The sequence below is a fragment of the Crotalus tigris genome, unplaced genomic scaffold (genome assembly GCF_016545835.1).
Source record: "Crotalus tigris isolate CLP2741 ecotype Arizona unplaced genomic scaffold, ASM1654583v1 scf7180000018030.5226217, whole genome shotgun sequence".
Lineage (NCBI taxonomy): Eukaryota > Metazoa > Chordata > Lepidosauria > Squamata > Viperidae > Crotalus > Crotalus tigris.
The window spans coordinates 3,041,539-3,068,034 of NW_024096786.1; the positions used below are offsets into that span (position 1 = coordinate 3,041,539).

A 26,496-nucleotide genomic window follows, 5' to 3' on the forward strand; every position below is an offset into this window, starting at 1 on the left:
GAGTAAAGGAGGGGAGAAGGAAGTAGGAAGGTTGGAGGAGAAGAGGAGAAGTGGGGAGAAAGGGGAGGAGAGTGGTGAAGGAAAGAGAAGAGGAGAGGAAGAAGAGGGAAGTAGGGAAGAGAAGAAAGCAAGAAAGAAGGTAGAGAAGAAGGAGTGTGGATACAGTGAAAGGGGAAATGAGCGAGCAACACCAAAAGTCATGTGTATGTATTTATTTCATTTTATTAAAAGTATCTTACATATAAATGTAAAAAGAATGTATGTTAACATCTGATAAATATCACGATATATGTATGGAGGAGAGTTTGGAAAAATAAAAAATTATTTAAAAAAAAAGAATGCTATTTCCCGGTATAAAATTTTGCTACTGTAAAAAGAGTATTTGAGAATGCTGATTTTTGGATTCCTCAAATCGAGAGTCTTCTATTATCCCCCACCTTAGTTTTGATGATGCTATTTTTGTAGGTCAGTGAAAAATTAGAGTGGGGTGGGGGGAGAACAAATATGCAGCTATAGTAGCTATACCCTCTGAAGTGATACAATACTTAAGATATTATTGGAGGAAGAAATAAATGTTAAATAATACAATGATGAGAAAAGGGTGGTAAAGTATAATCATGTTTTTCTTTATATTGCCTTCTGATGCATTAAACAGCTTCTACTTAAGTACAATTTGGATATGTGCTTTGACCTGACTGCAGCTTTTTGTCTTCTAGTGATGGATGGGCAGATAGAGATGAAGTCATTGAAGGTTATGAAGCTGAAGCAAGTGGAGGCATCACAATTAAGCTGCAGTCTCCAGAAGTCTTATCGTTTGATGATTACTTTTTGAAAATAAGACTGGAGACCAACAAAAGAAATCCTTGGTTCCCTGAGTTTTGGCAACATCGTTTCCAATGCCGCCTGCCAGGTCATCCTTTAGAGAATCCCAACTTTCAAAAGAATTGCACTGGTAAACATTTAAATATGCTTCTTGTCTGAACAAGTCTGAGCAAGTTTTTGTTACGTTCATCAGTTAAATTCCTTGCCTTTCTTTTCCAACTAGATTGAATAAAAACATTGATGGAGGTATGGAACGAGCCCCACAATACAGTGTTGTTGTGGCTGTCAGCATGGTGCTGTGCTATTGGACAGCCTCCAGTTTGCCACTGGTACTTTGATGAATAAATGAGTCAGTGAGTGAATGAATGAGTTCAGATCCTTGCATTCTAGGCGTGAATGTTCAAAGATGGTACATAATAATACCTGGTGTATTTAGATGTCCCCTGGCTCTGTGCTTAAGCAATTCTTAATTGCTTTTTTTCTTTCTGCTGTGCTGAAGCAGAAGTTTTTGACTGATTCTGAATTGAATTTGTAGGTGGTAAAAAAAAAATAGAATAAAGGCTCGGTTTGATTGCTAACAAAGCTTTGGACTTTTTTTTCTTTTGGAGTTTCATGTATGATGTTAAAATGCTTTTGAGCATCTTATAAACAGTTTGTGTTCACATTGATAGGTAACCTTGAAAGTGATAAAAGTATTCAAAAATTAGCTGTATAGTGTGACCAAGACATTACTGGTAGATCACAAAGTGAAAACAAAAAACTACTGTTGCTGTTGTGCAGTAATATGCCAACAATGTAATAAGATTCTAAAGACTACTAAATCTTTGTAGCTGGAACCAGCATAAGTGAGTATTAACATTATTGTTCTTTAGAAATGATTTGTATGAAATGCCACACTCTACTTCTTACACTGAACTTAGAAGTTTCTGTTTCTATTAGCTACAAACTGAAATTTATACCTCTATTTTAGATTATCAAAAGGAATTATCTGGAATTCTTTCAGATCATCAGCCTCATACCATGAATGAGCTAATACGTTTATCAACTCCTGCAGAAGATTTAACATGCTTCTTCTTGGATTACAATCCATGATTTTTGGTGGTACAGTAATGAAAATTGTGTTTTAATCAGCATGTAAATAAAGATTAGGCTGGTTCAGTCAGCATGTAAGTCATAACACAAGGGGGGTTTTGGCCTAAGTTGCCATTCCTGCCCTAGACAAACTTAATAGTTTGTTTAAACAGTCAGTGTAGTAGAAAAAGCAAAGTGGTAATAAATGGGATGTACACCCAGGAATATAAGAAAATAAAAGATTTAGGTATAAGCCAGGGCACTCTGTTTCCCCATTTACCAATGCACCTCAGGGATGCATTCAAATAAACCATGAGGGCAATGGTATATTCCTGATTTTGACAGTATGTTGCTTAAAAATATGATATTAATATACAGTATATCATTATGTATCCAAGCAATGGGGAAGAATGAGACTGCAAAGATGTATGGGAGACTATTATCCCTAGACACAGGAAATTTCTATTGTGGCTGTGCGTTTTATGTTCTATTATTTTGTGAGTTGCACAGGATTATGGTTCATAATAAGAGCTGCTATATAAATGAATCAACTAAGATATACTGATAAACATATCTTCTATGGATTTATCTAATTGCCCTTTAAAGCTGAGCATGTTGATAACAATCACTAGCTGGGAAGTACTTCCTTTATCTATCCCAAACACTCCACAGTTCAACTTCATAGAATGAGTTTTCCCTATCTTTATACTTTATGCATGACAAACTTGTGAGGCCAGTGTGATGTGTAATTAGTTCACAAGGTGAAATAAGTTGGGGGTTTGTAGTCACCGTGAGTTTGTGGTGAGGGGGGGCACAGAGGGAGGCTCAGCCAATTTCACCGTATACATGTTATACTTTGATAATAAAGGGTTTATTATTATTATTGATCATCGCACAGTCAGCCAGATGTTCAGACTGGATTTGGCATTTTGTCTACCTATCGAGTCCTTACCCAGGACCTGGGATAGGCAGATGTGGATGTTTGATGGTATTACAGATATCGTCGCAGGATGGAAGCAGTTCCTAGTAAGGCCGCCTTTTGCAATTGACTAATAGCGAATTTGTCAATGCCAATGGTGTTCAAGTGGTGCTCCAGTTGTTTTGGGATTGCACCCAAGGAGCCTATGACTATTGGTACTACCCTTGCTTGCTTTTGCCACAGTCTTTCTATTTCTATTTGTAGGTCTTTGTATTTTGTTATCTTCTCCAGTTCTTTCTCTTCTATTCTGCTGTCTCCAGGCACTGCCACGTCCACTATCCAGACTTTTTTGTCTTTCTTATCGACAATTGTTAAGTCTGGGGTGTTATGTTGCAGGTGCTTGTCTGTTTGAATTCTGAAGTCCCAGAGCAGTTTAATTTTATCATTTTCTATGACTTTCTCTATTTTATGATCCCACCAGTTTTTGCTTACAGGCAAATGATATTTTTTGCAGATCTTCCAATGCACCATTGTTGCTACTTTGTCATGCCGCTGCTTGTAATCAGTCTGTGCAATCTTCTTGCAACAGCTTACCAGGTGGTCCACTGTTTCTTCAGCTTCTTTGCATAGGCGGCACTTACTGTCTGTTGCTGTTTTCTCAATTTTGACTTTATATGCATTTGTCCTTAAGGCTTGGTCTTGTGCAGCCAGAATTAGTCCCTCGGTCTCTTTCTTCAATTTTCCTGCTCTTAGCCATTGCCAGGTCTTGTTATTATCTGCTTTCCCAGCTATTTTTTTAATGTATTGGCCATATAGTGTTTTGTCTATTATTATTATTATTATTATTATTATTATTATTATTATTATTATTATTATTATTATCTAAAATCTTTCATGCATATGTTTATATGCCTGAGTCATGTTCTTCTCCCACAGCATTTGTCTATGTTAAAAAGCCTCAAACCTTTTCTCCAAAGGAAGCTACTCTGCTTGCTCTAATGTTTGTTGATTTTTATTTTATTTTTTGCATTTTGCTATTCCTACAATTCTGTCATGGTCTATATCTTACATCATGTTCTAATACAAATTAAATTGATTAATAATAAAATATTCATATAAAAAGGATGTAGATTTTTTTTGGTAATTTCAGTGTGCATGCTAATCAAGTATCATAGTGTTACTGATTCAATCTTTTCACTAAGTGAAGTTGAGGAAATATGTAGGCCTGAAGAAAATGGCATTTTTCATTTTTCTTCCCCACTACTCAGTGTGTTTTACATTGATTTTTGGTTATGAGGTTATAGTTTTCATTGAAAAAGAATTCATCCTTTCTTGAAGTTTGCTTGACTTCACTGAGTTCAACTTGTAGTCACAGTTGACTGGATGAGTGTCATTATGACCTAATAATTGATTATATATAATTTTTGCATATTGTTCCTGGTTTCTTCTCAGATTATTGTTGCAGACAAAAAATGGGGATAGGCACTTAGAAAAAATAACTGGCACAACAAAATATTAGATGAAAATGTCTTTGAAGATTTTTTTTTAAAAAAAACTAACCATTTGTGGAAAATATTTTACATCCAAAGTTTGGTAGAGAAACACTACAGATATTTAATATTGAAAAAATGTATTTTAAGAGCAGATGTTATAGATAATACATGAATAAATACAGGACATAGTAAGTCAGGTTAACCTATGAGAATAGCTCCAGTTCTCCGAGCAAATGTAGACTAATTTCTCGAATAGGAGGCCACTAACAATCCAATAGAAGATCTCTAATAAATTACATAATAAATAAAAGGGGTCTAGTAAACCCTTTTCTTAGAGGAGATGAAAAAAGAAGTAGAATGGCTGCTGATATACCCATTATTAAAACCATGAATGCTAACTGCAACATGCAGGATTTCAAGTTCAGGACTAAGGACAGTTCCAGTAGTACATTTCACTCAGTGTCTATGGAGATTCTCAGTCATCCAGGTAATAGTTGCCTCAAAAGTACTTTTTTTTTCCTTCTTCTTCATCTAAAGGCAACTGGACTGTTTTTGAGGAAGAAGAAGACATTTCACTTCTCATCCAAGAAATTTCATCAGTTGGTTTTCACCCAGTCTTACAGTTGATCCTAATAGATTATTGAAAGTTATTTCATAGTACTGGTTTTATTTATTTTATTATATGGTCCCGTATACAATTTAAATCAGTGTTTCTCAACCTTGACAATTTTAAGGCATGTGGACTTCAACTCCCAGAATTCCACAGCCAGCAATGCTGGCTGTGGAATTCTGGGAGTTGAAGTCCACATGCCTTAAAATTGTCAAGGTTGAGAAACACTGATTTAAATAATAGTTCTGTAATTATGGTAAAGACAAATTACCCTACTACTAACCTCTGCCCCTTCTCCATGGAATGTAATTATACAGTTGAGTGCCCCAATAGACAATTTACTGAAGACCTGAAGCTTGGTGGGGGATATTCCACAGGGTTTTCAGGATTACACTCTCTGAAATCCTTCCCTCTGGTTCAGATGGCAGTGGTATTTTCCTGGGATGTTTGCATGAATACGAAGATCCACTATGGATAGTCTCATCTGACAGGGAGCAGGGATCACTTCCCCCCCCCCCAGGCTGTTAGCAGCAATTTTGCAAGATGTTTCAAAAAGAGAAAAACTGAACAGGAGATTATTATCAGCTTTGCCTTTATATTTATTCAAGACCTTCATAAAACATTTGCCTGGAAACAAGACGCTAGAATAAATGAACCTTGTGGCTTTTTCCCACTATGACTATTTGTAGTGTTTCATACTTAGGTTGTCTCGGATCCCCTGCTATTTTCCTCTTGTGCATAGCTGGTACCATGCTGACTACATAAGCAGTGGCATTTCTCTTTGAAATCCACAGTAGAGGAAGAGAATATTTTCCCCATAATGTCATTCTAATACTTTATCTAATTGCTATTTCATACTTTGGGAAGAAAGGGGGATTGTTCATAACTTAGTGAGAAGCAGGAAAAAAAATGGAAATGTATGAGGGAGGGGTTCCGTTCAAAATAATTACATGAACATGCTGTGCTTGTACTTTTCTCCTATGAAAAGGCCTACTATAGCAGATAATTGTTCTAAACACTATTTTAATGTTTTTTTAAAAATCAGAAAAAATAGTGTGCATTTTTGTTTTTCTACGTGTTGGTACACTTTTGCAGCAATGAAGAACAAGAATAAAAATTTCTTTCTTTCTCAGGTTTAACTTGCCAGGAATTCTGGATGTGTTTTGAGAATACCTCTGGCCTATGCAGCGTGGTTTTCATACAGTATTAGGCCAACCCGCTTCGTATGCAAACATTATTTGAACTCATCACTAATACAATGGCCTTCTCATTAAATTAGATTTTATTTTTGGATAAAGGGCACAGTGTCGTAGTGGGATATCTGTGTTTCAAACACCAGCTGCTTTAGAGGCACATTTCAAGAACCTGCAATTGTATTTTTAGTGTGCCCAAGAGAAATCTCTTTATCTACTGTGCAATTTCATAAAACTATTTCAAAGTTGGAAGTGACCTGTTTTGCAGAGTATCCCATTAGTACTACCACAGAGTGAACATTTGGTGACCAAGGGAAAGGACAAAAGAGCATCATGGGATTGTTTGCATCTCAGGTGTTGTATTCACAATGTCTAAGAACCGCAAACTTGGGATTTGAACAAATTCAAAAGAATGAGTAATGTGAGTACTCTCCTCAAAGAAAGATGGTGAAATTTTAGGAGCAGAAAATAACAGGCTATTATATATAGTGCAGGAACTGAAATGGCTATTCTTCAGAAAAGAATAATAGAAAACTGAAGTATTGAATCAAACTAAAAGCTGAGCATATAACTGGAATAGTTCCAGCACCTCTTGATAAAAAATAATACTCCATTTGGTAGTTTAAAACAAAGAGGTGGTCTGGTTGTTTAATTAGGATGTGGGTTTTTTTTTTTTTTTTGCTGTTTATAGAGCTGAAGTTTATCCTTCAATTAAAGAGAATATATGTAGCACAGATTGAACTATGGAGTCCACGATACTCTCTGAGTTTGGTTGTTTACTTGCAGATGTTTCATTAATCTAACTAGGTAATATCATCAGTGCAATTAAGTATGGGGTTTGCTCCTTGTTTATATATAGCAGCTTGCCCTCTCAGTTTTGTTGGGGATGTGGTTTTCTTCTTGGTAGTTCCTGATTAGGGTATATTTTGCTGCTTGCAGTTTTATGTTTCCTCCTAGTTTTCTTAATGTCTCTTATTGTCTCGTCTGGAAATATGATTTATTTCTATCTGTCTACTGATGGATGATTTGCCTGAATCCCAAGCTTCCAGGAATCCCCTAGTGCTTCTGGAGTTAGCTTGATCTAGGTTGTTCACAGATTCCCAACTGAAATTATGAGTCTGTCCATGTATTATGAGATTAAGGAGTTTTCATTGTGTCTTTTGACTGCTACTTGTTCTCTAAATGTTCTCTGCTAGTCTTCTGCCTGTCTGTCCTACTTAATGGCTGTTACAGTCCTTATACTCATAAATACTAGCTGACTCCTTCTTTTAATTTCTTGGGCTACTGAGTCTTTTGGTTTACTTAAGATGTTGTGTGCTGCCATGTGATTGTGATAGTCAACAACAGTTTTGTTTGGAGATGTTTTTGATGTATGGTAGTGTTATCCTTTCCACAGCTTGTGTTGGTTGTGGTCTAGTAGATTGAATGGTCAGCCACTTTTTTATAAAGTTGTGTGGGTATCCATTTTGTTGGAAGATGTTATATAGAAAATCTGTCTCCTTTTTCTGGTCCTCTGGGTTTTTACAGTGCATTTGTACTTGTCTAAATAATGTTCTTACTCTTGCAGGAGGTTGGGCTGTTATGTTGATAGCAGAGCACTTGCTTAGTGTGAGGTGTTTTTCAATAGACCTGTGTTTCTAATTTGCCATCATGCTGCATTTGTATGTGACAGCACTTGAAAATGGACACTTCACTCCTGTCAAATCAAAAGTAATGCCATCAAGAGGAATCAAAGCCTCTAATATGCCTAAATTTTACATATGAAAATCTCATATGAACAACGGGAAAAATGATGATTTTGAATTTCAAAAAAAATCCTTGATATAATGGTGTTAGCAAGAAAAATAGAGGCCGCAGATACAGGAAAAAGGCACATAAATATCATATTTGTAATAGCAGCCACAATACCGAGCTATTTCTTAAGAGTAATGGGATGTGTGGATGACCTTGGGGAAGGAGGAGAAGAAATGATGCGTAGAAAACAATTAGGCAAGAAAAGCAGGAGCCTCTCACTGACTTAATGTTCAGAGAAAGAAAGTTAGGAAGGACCCACCCCAATAGATCAAGCAGTTAAAACTGGCAACCGGAAATTTTTACCTTCAGGCTTTCAAGATTCTATCAATGCATAAAGTAGAATTAATTCATCTAGTTCTGTTTCCTGTTTGGTTTACCTAAGAGGGATGACACTGAGGGAATCCTACATTTACACTAAGGGTCCAAATAACCATTCAGGTCATCCTTCCCCCACCCCAAATAAATGTATGATGCTCCAAACTGGATTAGAATGATGGTCTCAGTTCCTCCCTTCCTAAAACCTGTCCAGTGCACACGGTTCTTAAAATTGAGAGTGCTTTTCTTTTGGGAACTGCCTGCAGTGTGAAGATTTGAAATGTTACAAGTGTTAGAGGAGGAGAGGAGAGAAAGAAATAGATTTAGGGTTGTTGACCTTTCATAATGATCCCAATCTGCACACAGGGGAGATGGGAAGGCCACTGTGCTGCATATTTAATATAATGTATAGCTTGATACTAAATGTGATGAAATTCTAAGTAATAAGTGAGAGCTTTCTCTACAGTATGATTCATTGGTTGCCCAGTTATGCCAATGGGAAAGAGAAATACCTGCCTGTTTGCTGATCTGCTCCTGAATCAGCCTCAGCAGTTTTGCTCAGTATTACCTCAGGAATAAGGTCAATTTGTTTATGATAATTCCTGCATGTCACCTAATAAACCTACCCTTTATTTTTCCTTACATCACTTTGTTGCAACTTCATCAGCTGAGGACAGATCATTTAATGCTTCTGATATAATCCCTTGAAAATTAAATGAAATTGCTAGGGTGTCATTGTAATGTTAATCTGGTCTAAATTTTAAAACATCGGTTATTGTCAGCTGAAGAAGTGTGGAAGCTTAATTTTCTACTTTCCCTAATTTCAAACTCTGAGCCTAAGAGGAAAAAGAAAGATGATATCAAGATGGCTGAATAAATAAATGTACTTTCTTGGTTAGAGATTATATCAGTGGTGGGATTCAAATATGTGAACAACCGGTTCTCTGTATGGATGCCAGTACTGGAAGTCCATTCTGGGCCCGGGCAACAAAAAATTAGCTATCGGTTCTGCTGAACTGGTGTGAACTGGCTGAATCCCACCACTGGACTATATAGATTCCCCCCCCCCCTTGTTGAGTGGAATGTGAGTTACCCAAATCCTTCTTAGTAATGAAAAACTGAAAAATACAGTAACTTCCAAGCTGCTTAGAGTTGAATGACTGAAACAGCATAAAAGCATTCAAATAAATAGATACACGAGTAAGACTGGCTGAATTTAAAACACCCATGAATTGTTTCATTATTGCTTGAATAAAATGTTGTCACTGATCCAAGCATTTATTTAAGTTAAAATTTTGTTCTATATCATAGCTGATCCAAAGCATTTCGACAGGTTGATATAAACGCCACCAAGCTGAAAAAGAATCAGATGATCAGCTTGTTTTTCTCCATGTTAGACAGGTAACAATATAAAAACCAAATATGCTAATGAAAGGACAGTTTTTTGCTAAATACGTTCTGAGATACCTGACAAGGTGAGGTGGAACTGATTGTCACCCCAGCTCTGAGTAGATTTTTAATTTTTCTGACTGATTTTTGAACATGTCAATTAATTAATTTTTCATCTCTTGTATAATAATTTCTCAAAATGTAGCAAATGTGTTTACTGCATCTCCTCTATAGGCTTAAGAACCTGACATCAGTTTGTGTAAATCACAATCTCCTTTTCTTCTCCTTTCTTGGTTAATTCCAAACATGGACTAGTTCACTTGTCTAAACATGTATCTGTTAAAACTTGGCTGGCATCAGGGAATGAATGATTACTAAAAAGCTACACTGATCTTACTGTGATCTTGTCACTGTTGTTCCTATTCCTTCTATTTAAAAATTAGTTATCTCTTTTTTTCTCTTAAAAGAGAAACTGATCCAGATGGTTAAAAAGCATGGCTATCGGTGGATGTGTTACAAATTGGACTAGAAATAAGAATGATAATAGGAAACAATAGAACTTCAGAGAAGCAAATTATAGGGAGAAATGATGGGCTTAAGCCACAAGAAAATTCAGATTTTCCCCCTTCATTAAAATTTTGCTTTGTCACCATTCTGAGGAACAGTCTGGGCCCTTTGACATTAATCTAAATATCCAATCACTAAGTTTTATCACCTCTTTGAACATTCTGCCTATCAAAGCTTTTAGGCATGTTAAGGATTGTATCTTCAAATCTGGGTATCTTTCTTTAAGAAGAGGTAAGAAATGTGTTTGGTGTACCCCTCAGTATTTTATAAGTTTGCATTAGAAAGTCAGCTAATTCTGATGGCAATATCTGGCTGATAGAATCATTCTCTTGTTTAATGAATTCTGTTTCTTGATGCACTCAAAGGAATCTAATTCATAGTTTGGGATTCAATATATTAAGGTGTTGAATATTTGAGAAACTTTTGAAAACAGCTTGTTGTTTCACAAGAAAGATATTCTATTGATGCTCAGCCCTCAATAAGAACTCTATTCATAATAAAGAATGGGGTTAGTAATGAAAGTCCAAGCCTCGAGCAGATATATGTTTGATAGGCCTGATATCTATGGAGATTCTCAATCATCCAGGTCATAGTTGTCCCAAGGATGCTTTTTCACAAGGCAACTGGAGTTTCTTGTTTTGCTTCTCATCCAAGAAGCTTCTTCAGCTCTGAATGGATGGTGGGGAATGGAAGGGTTTATATTCCTTGCAGACAGCTGGTCATTTGCATTCTTTTAGAGAGTCGTTGATGCCATCTGCAGGTTTATCTGTCATCAGGGTCACCTGAGTAATGCAAATGGGTGTGGAGCCTTCTTGGAACTGTTGAAAGAACTGTGTTGCAGACTGATAATTGATGATGTCATAGCCCTTTCCCTCTGTTGAGAGAGGGCTGGTCAATTTTGAGATAGAGGCCTCTTTGACCCCTCTTTCAAACTAGCCGTCCTTTCTGCCCAAAATCTGGACTTTGGTGTCTTCAAAAGAATGGCCTTTGTCTTTTAAATGCAGATGGACTGCTGAATCTTGTCCTGATGGGTTTGTTCTCCTAGGCTGTGACAATCAGGACAAGATTCACAACTCTCTAAAAGAATGCAAATGACGAGCTGTCTGCAAGGAATATAAATCCTTCCATTCCTCACCATCCAGTCAGAGCTCAAGAAACGTCTTGGATAAGAAGCGAAAGGCCTTCCAAAAAACCCCAAGAAACTCCAGTTGCCTCATGAAAAAGGATCTTTGGGATGATAGGCCTGATAAATGTGGCAAAATCAAATGGTTCTGCCCTAGCTGAAATCTTTGTTGTGACTCTTGTTGGGCTTTAATCATGTGGATTTACTTTCCTGCAGCAAGGATGCTTGATGCATTGTTTACCTTAAAAAGTCTTTCATATGCAGCCACTGTATGTGGAATATGTTCTTCTGTGAAACAATCATATGGTGGTAAACTGATTACACTTGATATGCAAATTCAACATTTGTGAGTAATGCCACCATTTAGATATAATTTCCCACTTAAGCATCCTTCTGACAAGAACAAATATGCTACTTGCATGGGAAATGCCCAAGCAATATGGCATAGCAGCATCTGATCTCATCTTTGCAGCACTGTGTAAGGAAGTCAGTATCATTCTAGAGTCAATTTGAGTCACTGGAGAACCACTGCTGTCTGAATTGCAAACATGACAAATGAACCGTACCTAGTGCTTCACTGCAAGCTGGTTTCTCATAGAAAGATCAGATCAAGATAATTCGGGCATAGTTATGAATGCTGAAATGCTTAATTAAGCTTTCATAATTGACTTTCAAAGGGACTAACATCAAAATATCAATCAAAATATCAAAAGGAGCCGAGGTGGCGCAGCAGTTAGAGTGCAGTACTGCAGGCCACTTTAGCTGACTGTGTTCAGCAGGTCAGCGGTTCAAATCTCACCGGCTCAAGGTTGACTCAGCCTTCCATCCTTCCGAGGTAGGTAAAATGAGGACCCAGATTGTTGGGGGCAATGTAAATATATATATATATATATATATAGTATATATATATATATATATATATATACATTGCTTACTGGTGTACACCGCTTAGAGAGTGCTTGCACTTAAAGCGGTATATAAGTCTCATAAATAAATAAATAAATCTCCAAAACATAGCCACAGTTTTCTTAAGGCAAGTTTTAAGATTTACAATGCTGTTCCTTCTTTGAACCATAGATGCAGAGAGTTTGCCAAGAGATGCTTTCTGTCATATCTAGTGCAGACAGCAAACAGGTCTTCTTCTGCAGTAGCATGATATAAGACAGATACTCATCTGGGACATTAGGTTCGTGGTGAAAGGAAATCCCAAAATATATAGAACTATCAGGCCCTGCCCCAAATTTAACCAATTGATGACAAATTTCAGGAGTATGGACTTGTCCACTCATCTCTTAATCCACATAACCATATGGAGATGAAATAACTTTGACCATGAAATACCTTTTAGAGCATTCTGACCTGTGCTAGCCAGCCCATCTTTTGAGATTATCATCAGAGGTCTTCACATTTACCAGCTACCAATGGATATTTGCTGGTCCATTCAAAAAGAGCACAGTTTGTTAATAGATATGGAGATTCTCCATTATCCAGGTCATGGTTGTCCCAAAAGTGGTTTTTCAAAAGACAATTTGAACTTTCTTGTTTTTTTTTTCCTTGAACATGTTTCGCTTCTCACCCAAGAAGCAGAACTGAGGAAGCTTCTTGGATGAGAAGCAAAATGTTTTCAAGGAAAAACCAAGAAGGTTTTGAAGCACCTTTGGGTTTGTTAATAACTCTTCACCCCAGAAATTACTTCCCAAATTGCCAATTGTGCCAGAGCCATATCTGTCAACCTCCGGCTGAAAAACCCAACTAAGAAAAACACCAGAGCCATTAATTACTCTACTGTAATCTTTAATGAGCACAATCATTACGGTAGGTTCAAAGTGAAAGCTAGCTCTTAAGAAATGTCGGGAAACATTTAATTAAAAGAACGAATCTCCTCCTCTCCTCTCTGAAAAGTTCAGGTCACACTGTCCAATACATATCCTGGTAATTATTATGAGAAGGTACGTGAGTTTTGCCAAAACAAAACTTCTGGTCTCATGATGATAAGGACACATGTGGATTCAAAGTTCACCCCTTCTTCCTCCCGGTTGGCAAGCTAGAAGCACGCAGCGGTCCTAAAGGCAGTAGTGTTCGTAGCTTGAAAGTATCTGTGTTTCAAAAATACAGAGGTCCACTAGATGGCAGTAACCAATACAGAAAATGCTGATGCTTTGTTGCCATCCCATAAACATTTGATTTTTTTGCATCCCAGATATAGCAGCCCTATCTTGAACCTTTGAAATTCCCTCTGCTTTGTGGATTTTCCATTAAATTATATGAGTAGATGAGATCTTTTTCTTACAGTAGCAGACTGGATGTTGGGTGTTTCTGTTTTAACTGTACTTTAATATTTTACTCTTTATTATGGTGCCTTTAAGCAGCTCAGAGACAAGAATCCTTATTTATCAACCTCATCCATGTTTTGCAATACCACTTCTCCTGTTATTGCTTTTATTTTTGAGCCAGAAGTACTTAAAAAAAAAATCACCAAAAGCCATACTGCAAATCAATAAAACCACCACCTTCATCGCTACAAGTTACCCTGTGTGTGGTTTTAGAATGAGAGGTAGGAAGGCATTGACTAATGTTTTCAATATTCAAAATGTAAAATAAATAAATATACCATTTTCATTGCTGCATCACTCCTATGCATTTTGATACTATGCAACAGCCTCCAGAATTATTTTGGAAAATACATTGCCCCACATTGTTTTAGAGCAGAGGAGGGAAATTTGTCATATTTCAAATGATGTTAGAACAATAGGGTAGCCAATGGTGAGAGATGTTGAAGATAAGTTACAGGTTGAGGACCAAAAACCCGGTGGTTTTGTGGTGGGAGTATTTGAAGCAATGGTGGAATTCGTTTAATTTTCTTAAACTACTGGCTGTCTAAATACATTCTGAAAAAAAAAAAGTTCCTTTCATTTTCATTTTAGGAGTAACACTTTGTCTTCTGATTACAGGCAATGAAAGCTTAGAAGAAAATTATGTCCAAGACAGTAAAATGGGATTTGTTATCAATGCAATCTATGCTATGGCTCATGGCTTACAAAGCATGCATCATGCCCTTTGCCAGGGCCAGATTGGACTGTGCGATGCTATGAAGCCAATTGATGGAAGCAAACTTTTGGAATTTCTCCTAAATTCATCATTCACTGGAGTCTCCGGAGAAGAAGTGCGGATTGATGAAAATGGAGACGCTCCTGGAAGGTACAATGCTATAAGATCATCACTGTTTATTCATCTTAAGTCCGAATATAAATGTCTGTGTTTCTACTACTGTGTACTGTTTGTAGTATACACAAGAATATTCCATGAAGGCAATTAAAATGAGTAAAGAAAATCTGTCACAAGCATGCTTTGTGGACCATAAAGTTTTATTTTCTGCTTGTTTCACAAATTCAAGGTGGCCTTACACAGCTTAAGATGTTCTTTCAGAAAAGAAATAGGGTAGTGGAGATATACCACTTCACCAATATCAGTGAAGTACAAAGGTGGCTTGCTTGGCTTGGCTTCATTCATAAATTCATTCATTTCAATTCAAGAGCTTGCCTTCAGAAATCATGGGCGCTCCATCACTGGAGGTTTTTAAGAGACTGGACAGACATTTGTCTGAGATGGTATAGGTTCTCCTGCTTGAGCAGGGGGCTGGACTAGATGACCTCTAATATCCCTTCCAGCTCTATTCTATTCAATGTTATTAAAGAAAACTATATGTATATTTCAAATTAAGGAGGAAAAAACTCACAAAGAAGCTAGAGAAGTTATCTTCTTTTACCCCGTTCCCCAAATCTGGATTGACTATAAAATAGCAAAAGGAGCCTACAGTTATCTTTTAGATATAATTAATAAAAGCCCAGATGATAAATGGGACTAGTGTATGCAGTGTAATTTTCTACTGAAAGCATGAGCAATGAGATTCGGTTTAAATTAAACTTGGCAAAGCTGTCATCAAATAAACATATCTTGGTGCCTGACAACAGCCTGTTTTCACTTCAGAGACATTTAGAAAAAGTCTTCTGAAAATGTTTATCACCTGCTAGATTCATATAGGAGTAACTAGTGTTTGTTTTTTTTTTAAATATCCAGGTCCCCAATCTGTAAGGGACTTGAAAAGTCAGTGCTTTGTATTTTGGCTTGGAAAATGTCTCAAGTCAGCAGAATCCTAGGTGGTCTTGGTGACCTTGAATGCTTTTTACCACTTTTGATTAATTCCCCAGTTGCAGCCATAAGTAGAAGGGAAAGATCACTGCTGTATGTGGTATGTTAGCCTGTTTTCAAAGATGACCCTAAATATTCTTTTAATGAAGAATTTAGTTGTTGGAATCTTCTCTGGTTGACTTGTTCATCTTTCACTCAATCTAAAATAATGAGGTTGATGCATGTTTGCTTCTTCCCTTGGTTTAGGGGTGCTTGAAATAATCTGCAGTTCAGATCCCTACAGGAACATACTCAATGCCTATAGAGATTCTCAGTCATCCAAGTCATGGTTGTCCCAAAGGTTCTTGTTCAAAAGAAGGCAATTGGACTTTGTTTTTCCTTGAAGACCTTTTGCTTCTCATCCAAGAAGCTTCTTCAGTTCTGACTGAATGGTGGATGGAAGGATTTATATTCCTTGCATTCATCTGGTCATTAGCATTCTTTCTGAGAGTCGTTGAGGCTACCTGGAGGCACAATTGTGCCCTCAGGGTCACCTGAATAGAAAAAGCAAAGTTCAGTTGCCTTTTGAAAAAGCATCTTTAGGAACATGCTGTCTTCCACTTGTCTGTCATAGCTGTCAAGATTCTTCTCTGAGTCCCCATTAATATCATGCATTACACCAGAATACTCTTCCTGTACATCCGAGCTTTTCTTCTCTTGCTCTGCTCGAAGGGCAGCTTCTTCAGCTGCTACTGCTTCTAGTCTTAAACGTTCAGCCTCCAGTAGTTTGGCTCTGTATGCTTCTTGGATTCCAAAGATCCTGCTTCGTTCCCTGTCTAAGGATGCCTGTCCAAAGATAAATATACACAGTCCATGCAAAATCAGTATGTATCTATGTATGCATCTCTCTCTCTCTCCCTCTCTCTCTCTCTCTCTCTCCTCTCCCCACATTTACACGTATATACAGAAACCTCTGATAATAGTGGCACCAGATGAGGTTCATGTATTCTAAAATTACTTACGTCTTTTCCTTTGCCTCTTTATTCAGCTAATGGTCTATATCAGTGGTTCTCAATCTTTTTAATGCCGTGACCCCCAACCGGTCGTAAGTTGAGGACTACTCAACCGGTCGTAAGTCAAGGACTACTCAACTGATGCAGCACCGTTTGCAGAATGGGACTTTTGGCGGGCTCAGCAGGGCAGAGACAGCCTGGACAATTCCTATTGGCTTTTGAAAGCCAATAGAATTAGACTCTATTCAAGAGAGTCTATTCTATTGGCTTTCAAAAGCCAATAGAATAAAAGGGAGTAGCACAGCTAAGGAAAAGGGGGAAAAAAGGGCGGACTGCGTTGTTTGGCAACCCCCGTGAAATGGTCGTTCGACCCCAAATGGGGTCCCGACCCACAGGTTGAGAACCACTGGTGTAAGTGAATACTTCTAGTGCCACTTTGATACTTTACAATTAAGGAATATTTCAAACATAGTGCCTTTGTGCCAATAGAATCAAAGACTTAATTCATGGGTGTCTTTTTTTTTTTTTTTTTGCTTCAAGGGGAAAGATGAGGCATGAGTGAAGCTCAGCTGATTCTGCTGGTATTTTGCAGGAGCATCAGCAGAATTAATTGATCTGTGTTACAAGTAGAGCATTTAATTTGCTGAAGTGGATCAATATTAGACTATTGAACTAGGGGGTCTGTAATACTCTGCCCAGAACATCAGGACTAATATATACTAAGGTCGGAAGTTTTCACTGCATTTTAAAATTCTCTCTCTCTCTCTCTCTCTCTCTCTCTCTCTCTCTCTCTCTCTCTCTCTCTCCTCTCTCCTCTCTCCTCTCTCCTCTCTCTGTGTGATATTATTAATGTTTCTTAATAAAATATGTACACCTTATTAAATAAAGCTATTGAGATGTCACATACAGAATTTGGAATAATTCTGTATGTGGCATGAATAAATAAAGTGGCTTGACAGTATTGGAATGTAACTACTTGCATTAATCTTGAAGGAGCAATGTTTGATACTATCCACAGTATTCAGGACCCTCAGCCATAGCCTCCTTCTAGGGCACGGGGTCTCCAAACCATTTCCCGTGGGCTACATTCAGCCTTCCAGAAGGTTCTTTCCAGCCCACCAGCTCTTCCTATGTGCTGTTCTCCCTTGGATCATTTCTGCCCCCCCTCTCCGGTGTGCAAAGAAAACCCCATCTGAACTGACTCAGGATCAGCTGGATGAGGAAGAGGAAGCTGACCGGAGGATTGCTTCCTTTACCTGGGGTGGGTGGGTGGGGGAAGTGATCTGGACTGGTTGGACACTGGCCTTATCCAGCAGAACTTCTCTCTGTTTTTATGTTTTATTCCCCGTTTGCTAAGGTTTGACATTCTTCTTATATCATTTGTCCATACAAGCATGGCATCATTTTTTTTTAATTTTTATTTTTCCTTTTTTTTTCTTTACAAACAAACATAATACACAATACATTTTTTCTTTTCCCTTAACAATTTTATGTCCTATATCTGTTTAGTTTATTTACATTTATTTACATTACTTCTCATACATTTTTATTCCAGGCATCGTTTTTTCACTTCTCTTTTCTTGTTGTGGGGAAAATAAAACACATTTGCTCAGTTAAATTTTATTCGCTCATTCATAAAACTGATTTTATAATGTTTGCAAAATGTCCATTATGGCCCTCAGACTGAAAAGTTGGGAGACCCCTGTTCTAGGCCATCTGTGGGTTCTGGGAGTTTTACAATGTTTTCACTTCTACCTTGAGTTGTTCTAATCAATCCTCAGGGAGGACGTAGGTAAGCACTCACGTCCTTAGGAACTCTGCTCTGGCTTTGGACCTTTCCTAGATGTGTGAAACTGGTGGGGAAGGCTTTCTGTTGGTTTGGCGTGAAAAGCTACTTCATGGTAATTTGTTCTTCCAGAACAGATAGGGATATGGCACAGAGGAATTCCTTAAAGATGAGAAATCAAAAATCAATCATCTTGGATGTGAACAACAATATGTGCAGCTAAGAACTATGCAGCCTATTAAATCTGTCCCTGAACAAGATAAACAGAACGGAACGGAACGGAACGGAACAGAACAGAACAGAACAGAACAGAACAGAATAGAATAGAATAGAATAGAATAGAATAGAATAGAATTCTTTACTGGCCAAGTGTGATTGGACACACAGGAATTTGTCTCTGGTGCATACGCTCTCAGTGTACATACAAGCAATAAGCGATAAATCATGATTATAATCAACAAAAAATACATTCATCATAAATCATAAGATACAACACTTAGTCATAGGATACTAAATAAACAAACAACATAAATCATACTAGCATACTAAATAAAACAATTAATACAAATCATAAGATACAAGCAACAGTTATAGTCATAAGAAGATAAGGAGATAGGTAATAGGAAAGATGAGAAGAATAATAGTAGTACAACCTTGCTGAGTAGTTTGACAGTGTTGTAGGAATGAATTTTTTTAGCAGAGTGATTGCATGGGGAAAAAATTGTCCTTGTGTCTAGTTGTTCTGGCTTGCAATGCCCTATAGCAGCGGTTCTCAACCTGTGGTCGCGACCCCATTTGGAGTCGAACAACCATTTCACGGGGGTCGCCAAACAACGCGATCCGCCATTTTTTTTCTCAGCTGGTGCATGGGGCGGCGCTGCCCCTGCGCACCGCGCAGGGGGCGGTGCATGGGGCGGCACCGCGCATGCATGCTGCGCAGGGGGCGCTGCCGTGGATGCGCGCCATGCAGGGGGCGGCGCATGGGGGCAGCGCCGCGCATGCGTGCCACACAAGGGGCAGCACCGTGCATGCGTGTCACGCAGGGGGTGGCACCGTGCATGCATGCCGCGCAGGGGGCGCCGCCACGCATGTGCACCGCCTGCTTATGATCGGGGTCGCCGGTCTAAAAAGATTGAGAACCACTGCCCTATAGCGTCATCTTGAGGGAAGAAGTTGAAACAATTTATGTCCAGGATGTGAGGGGTCTGTAAAATGTTTTCACAGCCCTCTTTCTTGCTAATGTAGTATATAGGACCTCAATGGAAGGCAGGCTGGTAGCAGTTGTTTTTTCTGCAGTTCTAACTATCCACTGAAGTCTGTGTCTGTGTTTGGTTGCAGTGCCAAACCAGACAGTTATAGAGGTGCAAATGACAGAATCAATCATTCCTTTGTAGAACTATATCAGCAGCTCCTTGGGCAGTCTGGGCTTTCTGGGTTGGCTAGGAAGAATATTCTTTGTTGTGCTTTTTTGATGACATTTTTTATGTTAGGTGTCCATTTAAGTCTTGAGATATTATAGAACCTAGAAACTTGAAGGTCTCTACTGTTGATACTGTGTTGTCTGCTATTGTAAGAGATAGTAGAATAGGAAGGTTTCTCCTAAAATCTACTATCATTTCTACAGTTTTGAATGTGTTCAGTTCAAGATTGTTCCTGCCACACCACAAGGCTAGTTGTTCAACCTCCCATCTATATGCAGATTTGTCGTTGTCTCGAATGAGACCAATCAGTGTTGTATCATCTGCAAACTTCAGTATTTTAATAGAGGGATACTTTGAGATGCACATGTTGGTATAGTGAGAGAAGAGAAATGGAGAGAGCTCACTGCCCGGGGGGGGGGGGCTGTGTTAATTGTACAGGTATCTGATGTGATAGTGCCTAGCTTCATCTGCTGCTTCCTGTCTGTTATAAAGTTTACAATCCACTTACAAGTGAAAGTATTAGGAGTATATGAATCATCTGAGATTTGATTTAAACAATTGATTTTATGAGTTGTGTGAATTCAATTCAAATATTGATTCCCTTCCACAAATTGAGTTACTATGTTGAAGAGAATCAGCAGATTGAACTGATTCAGTTCAAATGCTTGATTCAGCTCAAAAGTACCTGAGTTGGAAAGCACTGATTTAATTTAGTGCATGAAATTAATTTGGAGAACTGATGAAAAATTCAGTTTGGAGGGTAATTCAATCAAATCATCTCTGAATTAAAAAATATCTCTGAATCAGTTCTTCCCACAACTCCACAAAATATTGGTTGTCATTAATAATCCATAGCAGTCAGGTTAAAATTTAGCTTGTGCAAGTTCCTGGAATCTTTGAGTGACTACTACAGTACATGGAACAGATCCAGAGGGAAGCACTTCATTAAATGATTTGGGTGACCTATAGATAAAGTCTTATTGAGGTGAGCTTGACTACTGGTGACTTCATACCCATGTCCAGCTTGTTTTCTTGCCAATAATAGAGAAGAGTTTGCCATGACCTTCTTCCAAGATGTTTTTTGATAACTATCTCTAGTTTGCACATGCATTAAAAAATAGTAGCAGTTGGTAAACAACAGAAAGGAACAACAATCAATTTATTGACAAGCATCAAAATATTTTCAAAGGCTGATCCAATGATTAGAGTTTTGTTTGTCCTAGGACCTTTGGGAGGAGGGTTTATTGGGGAGGGAACTTGTTTTTTCTCTTTTTGCCCTCAAGTCATCGTTCCTCACTGTCACACAAGAATTATTGTAGCTGCAAAACAATGAGTTAAATTTCACCTTAAAATGTTTCTTAATGTATTAAACAAGACTTCCCAAAGGTGTTTTTCAAGAAGCAAATGGATTTTCTTGGTTTTTTTCCTTGAAAACATTTCACCTCTCATTCAAGAAGCTTCTTCAGTTTTTGAGTGTTTTTTTTAAAGAAGCTTCTTCAGAACTGAGGAAGCTTTTTGGATGAGAAGTGAAACATTTTCAAGGAAAAAACATGAAAGTTCAGTTGACGTGGATGATTGAGAATCTCCGTAGAATTAAGTATGAGTTTCTTTGCTAAGGGCACCATTTTATTTTTCAAAATTAGTTTGACAGAATTTTACCTATTCTTTCTGTATACTGTCGGGGGCTCAGCTACCTGCCTGGGTGTTCTTAGTTTCACTTTATCATGGCGTCAAAGAAAAAGAACCCTCTCCTTGTTCTATGTCCCTCAGGCTGATAGTCAAAGTGAGAGTACCCAAAAGAAAGTATGACTTTTTCAGAAAGTATGTCTCCTGCTTAAGACCATAGGTAGTCTTTGCTTAGTGACAAAATTGGGACTGGCAACTTAGTTGTTATGCAGCTACACATCTAGGCAACTACGCAGTCACTTTGCAGAAAATCACGTGACTATGTTGGACTTACAGCCTCACTTCCTCATCAGTTTTTAAGCCAAGTGGTATGATTGCTAAGCGAAAAGATAATGTGACCGAGACTTGTGATTTTATTTCTGCCTTCTCCATTAATTCTGCTTGTCACAAGATGGTTGTGAGGTGTGTGAATTGTGATTATGTGACTGCTGAATGCCACAACAGCCATAAATATGATGATTGATTGCAAAGTAGGTTTTTTCCACTGCTGTAACATCGAACAGTCACTGCACAAGGCAGTCAGTAAGTGAGGACTACTTGTAATGGATCTGGATTGCTACAATCTTGATGACCAGTAGAGGGCACCCAAGAAGTAGGCTTTTTCTTCTCTCTTTGCTGCCACCAGGAGTGCTGCAGCCCCAAATCTGTTCTTCTCCTCTCACAATTTCTAGTCCTCAAAAATAGAAAATAAAAATCACAGCTTCTGGTTGCAGTTTTCTCCTCGTTCTGAATTTCAATCAAAACACTTCTCTGTCTGCCACCCACAACATTTTTTTTTCTCATCTCTCTCTCTCAAATGCCTGCTTGTCTGTCTAGACTTGCTAGTGATTCCTTCTCTTTTTTTTCTATTCTGCTCCATTAGTTTCAACATCTTGTCACTACTTCCTTTTGCATAAGTCTTGTTCTCGCTGATAAGCGGAAGAAGTGTGAGTTAGCTCCAGAAATCCTTTGTAAGGGAGGTCTTTGAGCAGGGAACACTTCCTGGCAGCCTGCAAAAGCAAGGAGGCTGACTTGGTTGGTCTTGTGCAAACACATCCAGGCAATGGAAACCAAGAGACAACAGAGCATTTCTGGCTCATGCCTCAAGCCTCAGGCTCTGTTGTGGTCTTTTCCTTTTGAAACTTGATTTATGAAAGCCACGCCCAGTTATTAGAAGCAAGCTAGAACTAAGGAGAAATTTCCTGACAGTTAGAACAATAGATCAGTGGAACAAACTGCCTCCAGAAGCAGTGAATGCTCCAATACTGGAAGTTTTTAAGAAGAGACTGGACAGCCATTTGTCTGAAATGGTATAGAGCAGGGGTGTCAAACTTGCAACATCACATGACGTGTCATGATGTGTCGTGACTTTTTTTCCATTGCCGGCAATGGGGTGAGTGCGGTTTCGGCATGATGCATTTGACCACAAGCCGGCAGTTTGACAGCCCTGATATAGGGTTTCCTGCCTGAGCAGGGGATTGGACTAGATGACCTCCAAGATCCCTTCCAACTTTATTATTATTATTTTTTATTCATTAGACATGAACCTCAGTCAACTGAACATTCAAATTGGCTGGCGCTGATGGTTGACACGGGTTGCTCCCAGCATCCTAGGTGTCCACCAGGTACCTCCTTAAAATGTAAGATGTTCCGAGTAGCGCAATTTTTTGTAACATAGCTGGAGTTGTTGCAGGAAGCTGCAGTTTCTTGATGTATTTTGCAAAGTTTTTTGAACATAGTTCTCAATGCCCCGATGACAACGGGTATCACTGTTACACATTTCATCCATAATCGCACAGTTTCGATGGCCAGGTTGTGATATTTTGTAATTTTTTACAGTTCTTTTTTTTCGACTCTGGCATCTCCTGGTATCAATCAGCTGTATGCTTCGGTTCTCTATAACTGCGATATCAGATGTGTTGTTGCTGTTGTTATTGTTGATGTTTTTTGGTTTTAATTTTTAGTTTTTTAGTCCCAATATTCTTGGTTTGCATTCTATGTAACTTCCTTAAGTCAGAGCAAATACTAAATTGTTTAGACTTCCACCCATTTAATAAAGACAGGTTGGGGGCAGTTCAAGATGAATAGGTTAGCTTTCTGTTTACAGAAGGCAGGAAATTTGAAGATTGAAACAGAAGTGGACTTCTCTTACATGTCAGTAGCAAAAGGGGGTAGCATCTCCTCCAGTCCTATGGAAATTCATCAGACAGATGCAGCAGGAGGAGGATTAATTCATGGTTTGTTTGTAAACCATTAGGGTTCCCTGGATCAGTCAATAATGTGAAGGCCTTTAAAACGCAGCTTTCTTGCCAATATTATCTCATAAGCATCTAATTTCCTATATTAGGATATACAATTAGATAGACTGTACAATTCTAAAACTATCTTTCTTAGGAAATTCAATATGAATTGACCTATCTAGAATGAAGCAGTTCCTTGCCAAAAGCAAAGTTCACAGGCACCCCACAGATTAATAGATAACTGGTTTTGCCTCACTATCATTTTGTTGCTTATAGAAATCGGTCTGTATAATTTGTCTGTATAATTTATATAATTTACCCAGAAGACAACACATACTTACTTTACTTTTTTTTTACTCTTTTTAATACATCACCATATTTTATTTATTCACATCTCCAGGTTGTTAATCATTTCTCCTAAAGCATTTTTTAATTTGCTTTTCACTTGGCATTTTATAACAAGACATCTTTGATTGCCCCAAGAGGAGTGAATTAGCACATTTTACAGTACGCATTCCCAGTAATTCCATAAAAGTGAAATGTGCTCTCAAAATCTGTATCTCTGATATAGAATAGGATACTCCTTTCAAGTACTGATAAAGGGAATAAATCATTACATACAAGCCAACAATTATTATGTGAAAGGCCTATTAGGTAAATCTCACCAGGAATCAACTCTGCAGAAAGACTGGTTATAATAAAAGAATTGAAACTGGTTATAATAAAAAGAATCTTGCATCTTTATTGTATCTGGTTTAAATGAGGGTAGTAATGCTCAGACATGGAAATTCCTGGAAACTTTGAGTAGCTACTAAATGGAACATATCCAGAGGAGCACTTTGCTCATGATCAGAACAGGATGCGGTATTCCAAGTGTAGCCTCACTAGTGTGATATAGAGTGGTACTATCACTTCTCATGATTTTGATGCTATCCCTCCATTGATGCAGCCTAGAACTGCATCGGGTTTTTTGACAGCTAAAGCACACTGCTGGCTGATACTTAAGTGTTGGTCCACTAATACACCTAAATCCTCCCACAGTTAACTACTGTTGAACCAGGTTCCACCTATTATATACTTATGCATTTTGCTTTTCCTGCCCAAGTGTAGAATCTTACTTTTCACAGTACTGAACTGCATCTTTTTGGATAGCGCTCAGTGCTCAAATGTGTCAAGATCCTTCTGAATCTTGAGTCTTATCTTCCAAAGTGTTAGCAATTCCTCCCAGCTTGGTGTTGTCTGCAGGTTTGCTGAGCAATCCTTCTGTCTCCTTATCAAGATCATTTACAAGTAATCCTTGACTTACAACCATTTATTTAGTGATCGTTTAAAATTACAACGGTACTGAAAAAAGTGTTCACACTTATGACCAGTGCAGTATCCCTATCAAACTTTGGATGTTTAGCAAATGGTTCATATTATGATGGTTGCAATGTCCTGGGGTCATGTGATCCCCTTTTATGACCTTCTGACAAGCAAAGTCAATGTGGAAGCCAGATTCACTTCACGTCTGTGTTACTAATTTAACAGTTACAGTGATTCACTTAACAACTGTGGCAAGAGAGGTTGTCAAATGGGGCAAAACTCACTTAACAACTATTTTGCTTAGCAGTAGAAATGTTGGGCTGAATTGTGGCCATAAGTCAAGAACTACCTGTATGAAGATGTTGAAGAGCAATGACAGAACCCTGAGGTATCCCACAGCATACTTGTCTCCATGTTGCTGTAGTTCCATTGAGGACTACATGCTGAGTCACAGACCTGCTTCTTCAGGAGATGAGAAAGAACAATAGAATAGAATAGAATAGAATAGAATAGAATAGAATAGAATAGAATAGAATAGAATAGAGCTGGAAGGGACCTTGGAGGTCTTCTAGTCCAACCCTCTTCTCAAGTAGGAGAACTTATACTGTCTCCGACAGGTGATGTACAACAGCTTAGTCTAGTTTTTGTCTCTGACCCCTTAATCATCTTAGTTTCTCTTCTTTGCACTTTTTCCAAAATGTTAAATTTCCAAAGTGATGTTAAATTGTGTATTGGTAGGAAGCTGCTTGTTCTATTTTGACTGAGGGGGGAAAATATGAGATGTTAATGCCTGGGACAATTTTTTTTAAAATTAGACATTTTTTCTTTCTCTTCTCTAGATATGACATCATGAACCTGCAACACATAGAAGCTAACCATTATGATTATGTCCACATCGGGACTTGGCATCAAGGAGTCTTGAATATCGATGATAACCGAATTCAAATGAACAAAACTGAAATGGTCCGGTCTGTATGTAGTGATCCGTGTTTGAAAGGTCAAATTAAGGTAATTGTTCCTATGGAGGTACTTTTGTTGAATAAAATAGATGTAATCATTTTCTGGGCTCCTGCCTTTGACCCCCCATGGCGGACACTTGATCCTGGGAAAAGACACAGTGGTTTAAGGTATTCCCAATAGTACTATAATAGGAATAGCAATAGCAGACTTATATATTGCTTCACAGTGTTTTACAGAACTCTCTAAGCAGTTTACAGAGTCAGCATATTGCCACCAACAATCTGGGTCCTTATTTTACCGACCTCGGAAAGATGGAAGGCTGAGTCAGTCTTGAGCCGGTGAGATTTGAACTGCTGAATTGCAGCTGGCAGCTGGCAATCAGCCGAATTAGCCTGCAATACTGCATTCTAACCGCTGCACCATGGCGGCTCTTAAGCTAATCCAGGTCCTCTCATATTTTCTTCTTCAAATCCAGAAGATTGCCCAGCCCTAAAAAATAATAAACATTTTACAGTAGTCTGTGGACAATTTTTGTTGTTATCCCAGATTTTGCAGAGTATATATGACTCATTTTTCTTTCTGTTAGATGTCATAAACTTTACCTTAAGAAATGCAGAATATGTGGCATTTTTTAAGCTCTTCTTTTTCTTCTTTTTAAATCATATCACATCACCAACAGGGA

General features: G+C 38.1%; 1 protein-coding gene across 3 annotated transcripts in view; it reads left to right on the forward strand.

The window, feature by feature from the left end:
• The window catches only part of GRM1 (glutamate metabotropic receptor 1), a 195,700-nt gene that overhangs the window by 134,275 nt on the left and 34,929 nt on the right, over positions 1-26,496 (forward strand). For all 3 annotated transcript variants that reach the window (XM_039346855.1, XM_039346856.1, XM_039346857.1), the window contains 3 exons: positions 717-952; positions 14,248-14,494; positions 25,694-25,862. In XM_039346855.1, coding sequence (XP_039202789.1) covers positions 717-952; positions 14,248-14,494; positions 25,694-25,862 — 652 coding nt within the window. The remainder of the gene's footprint in view (positions 1-716; positions 953-14,247; positions 14,495-25,693; positions 25,863-26,496) is intronic.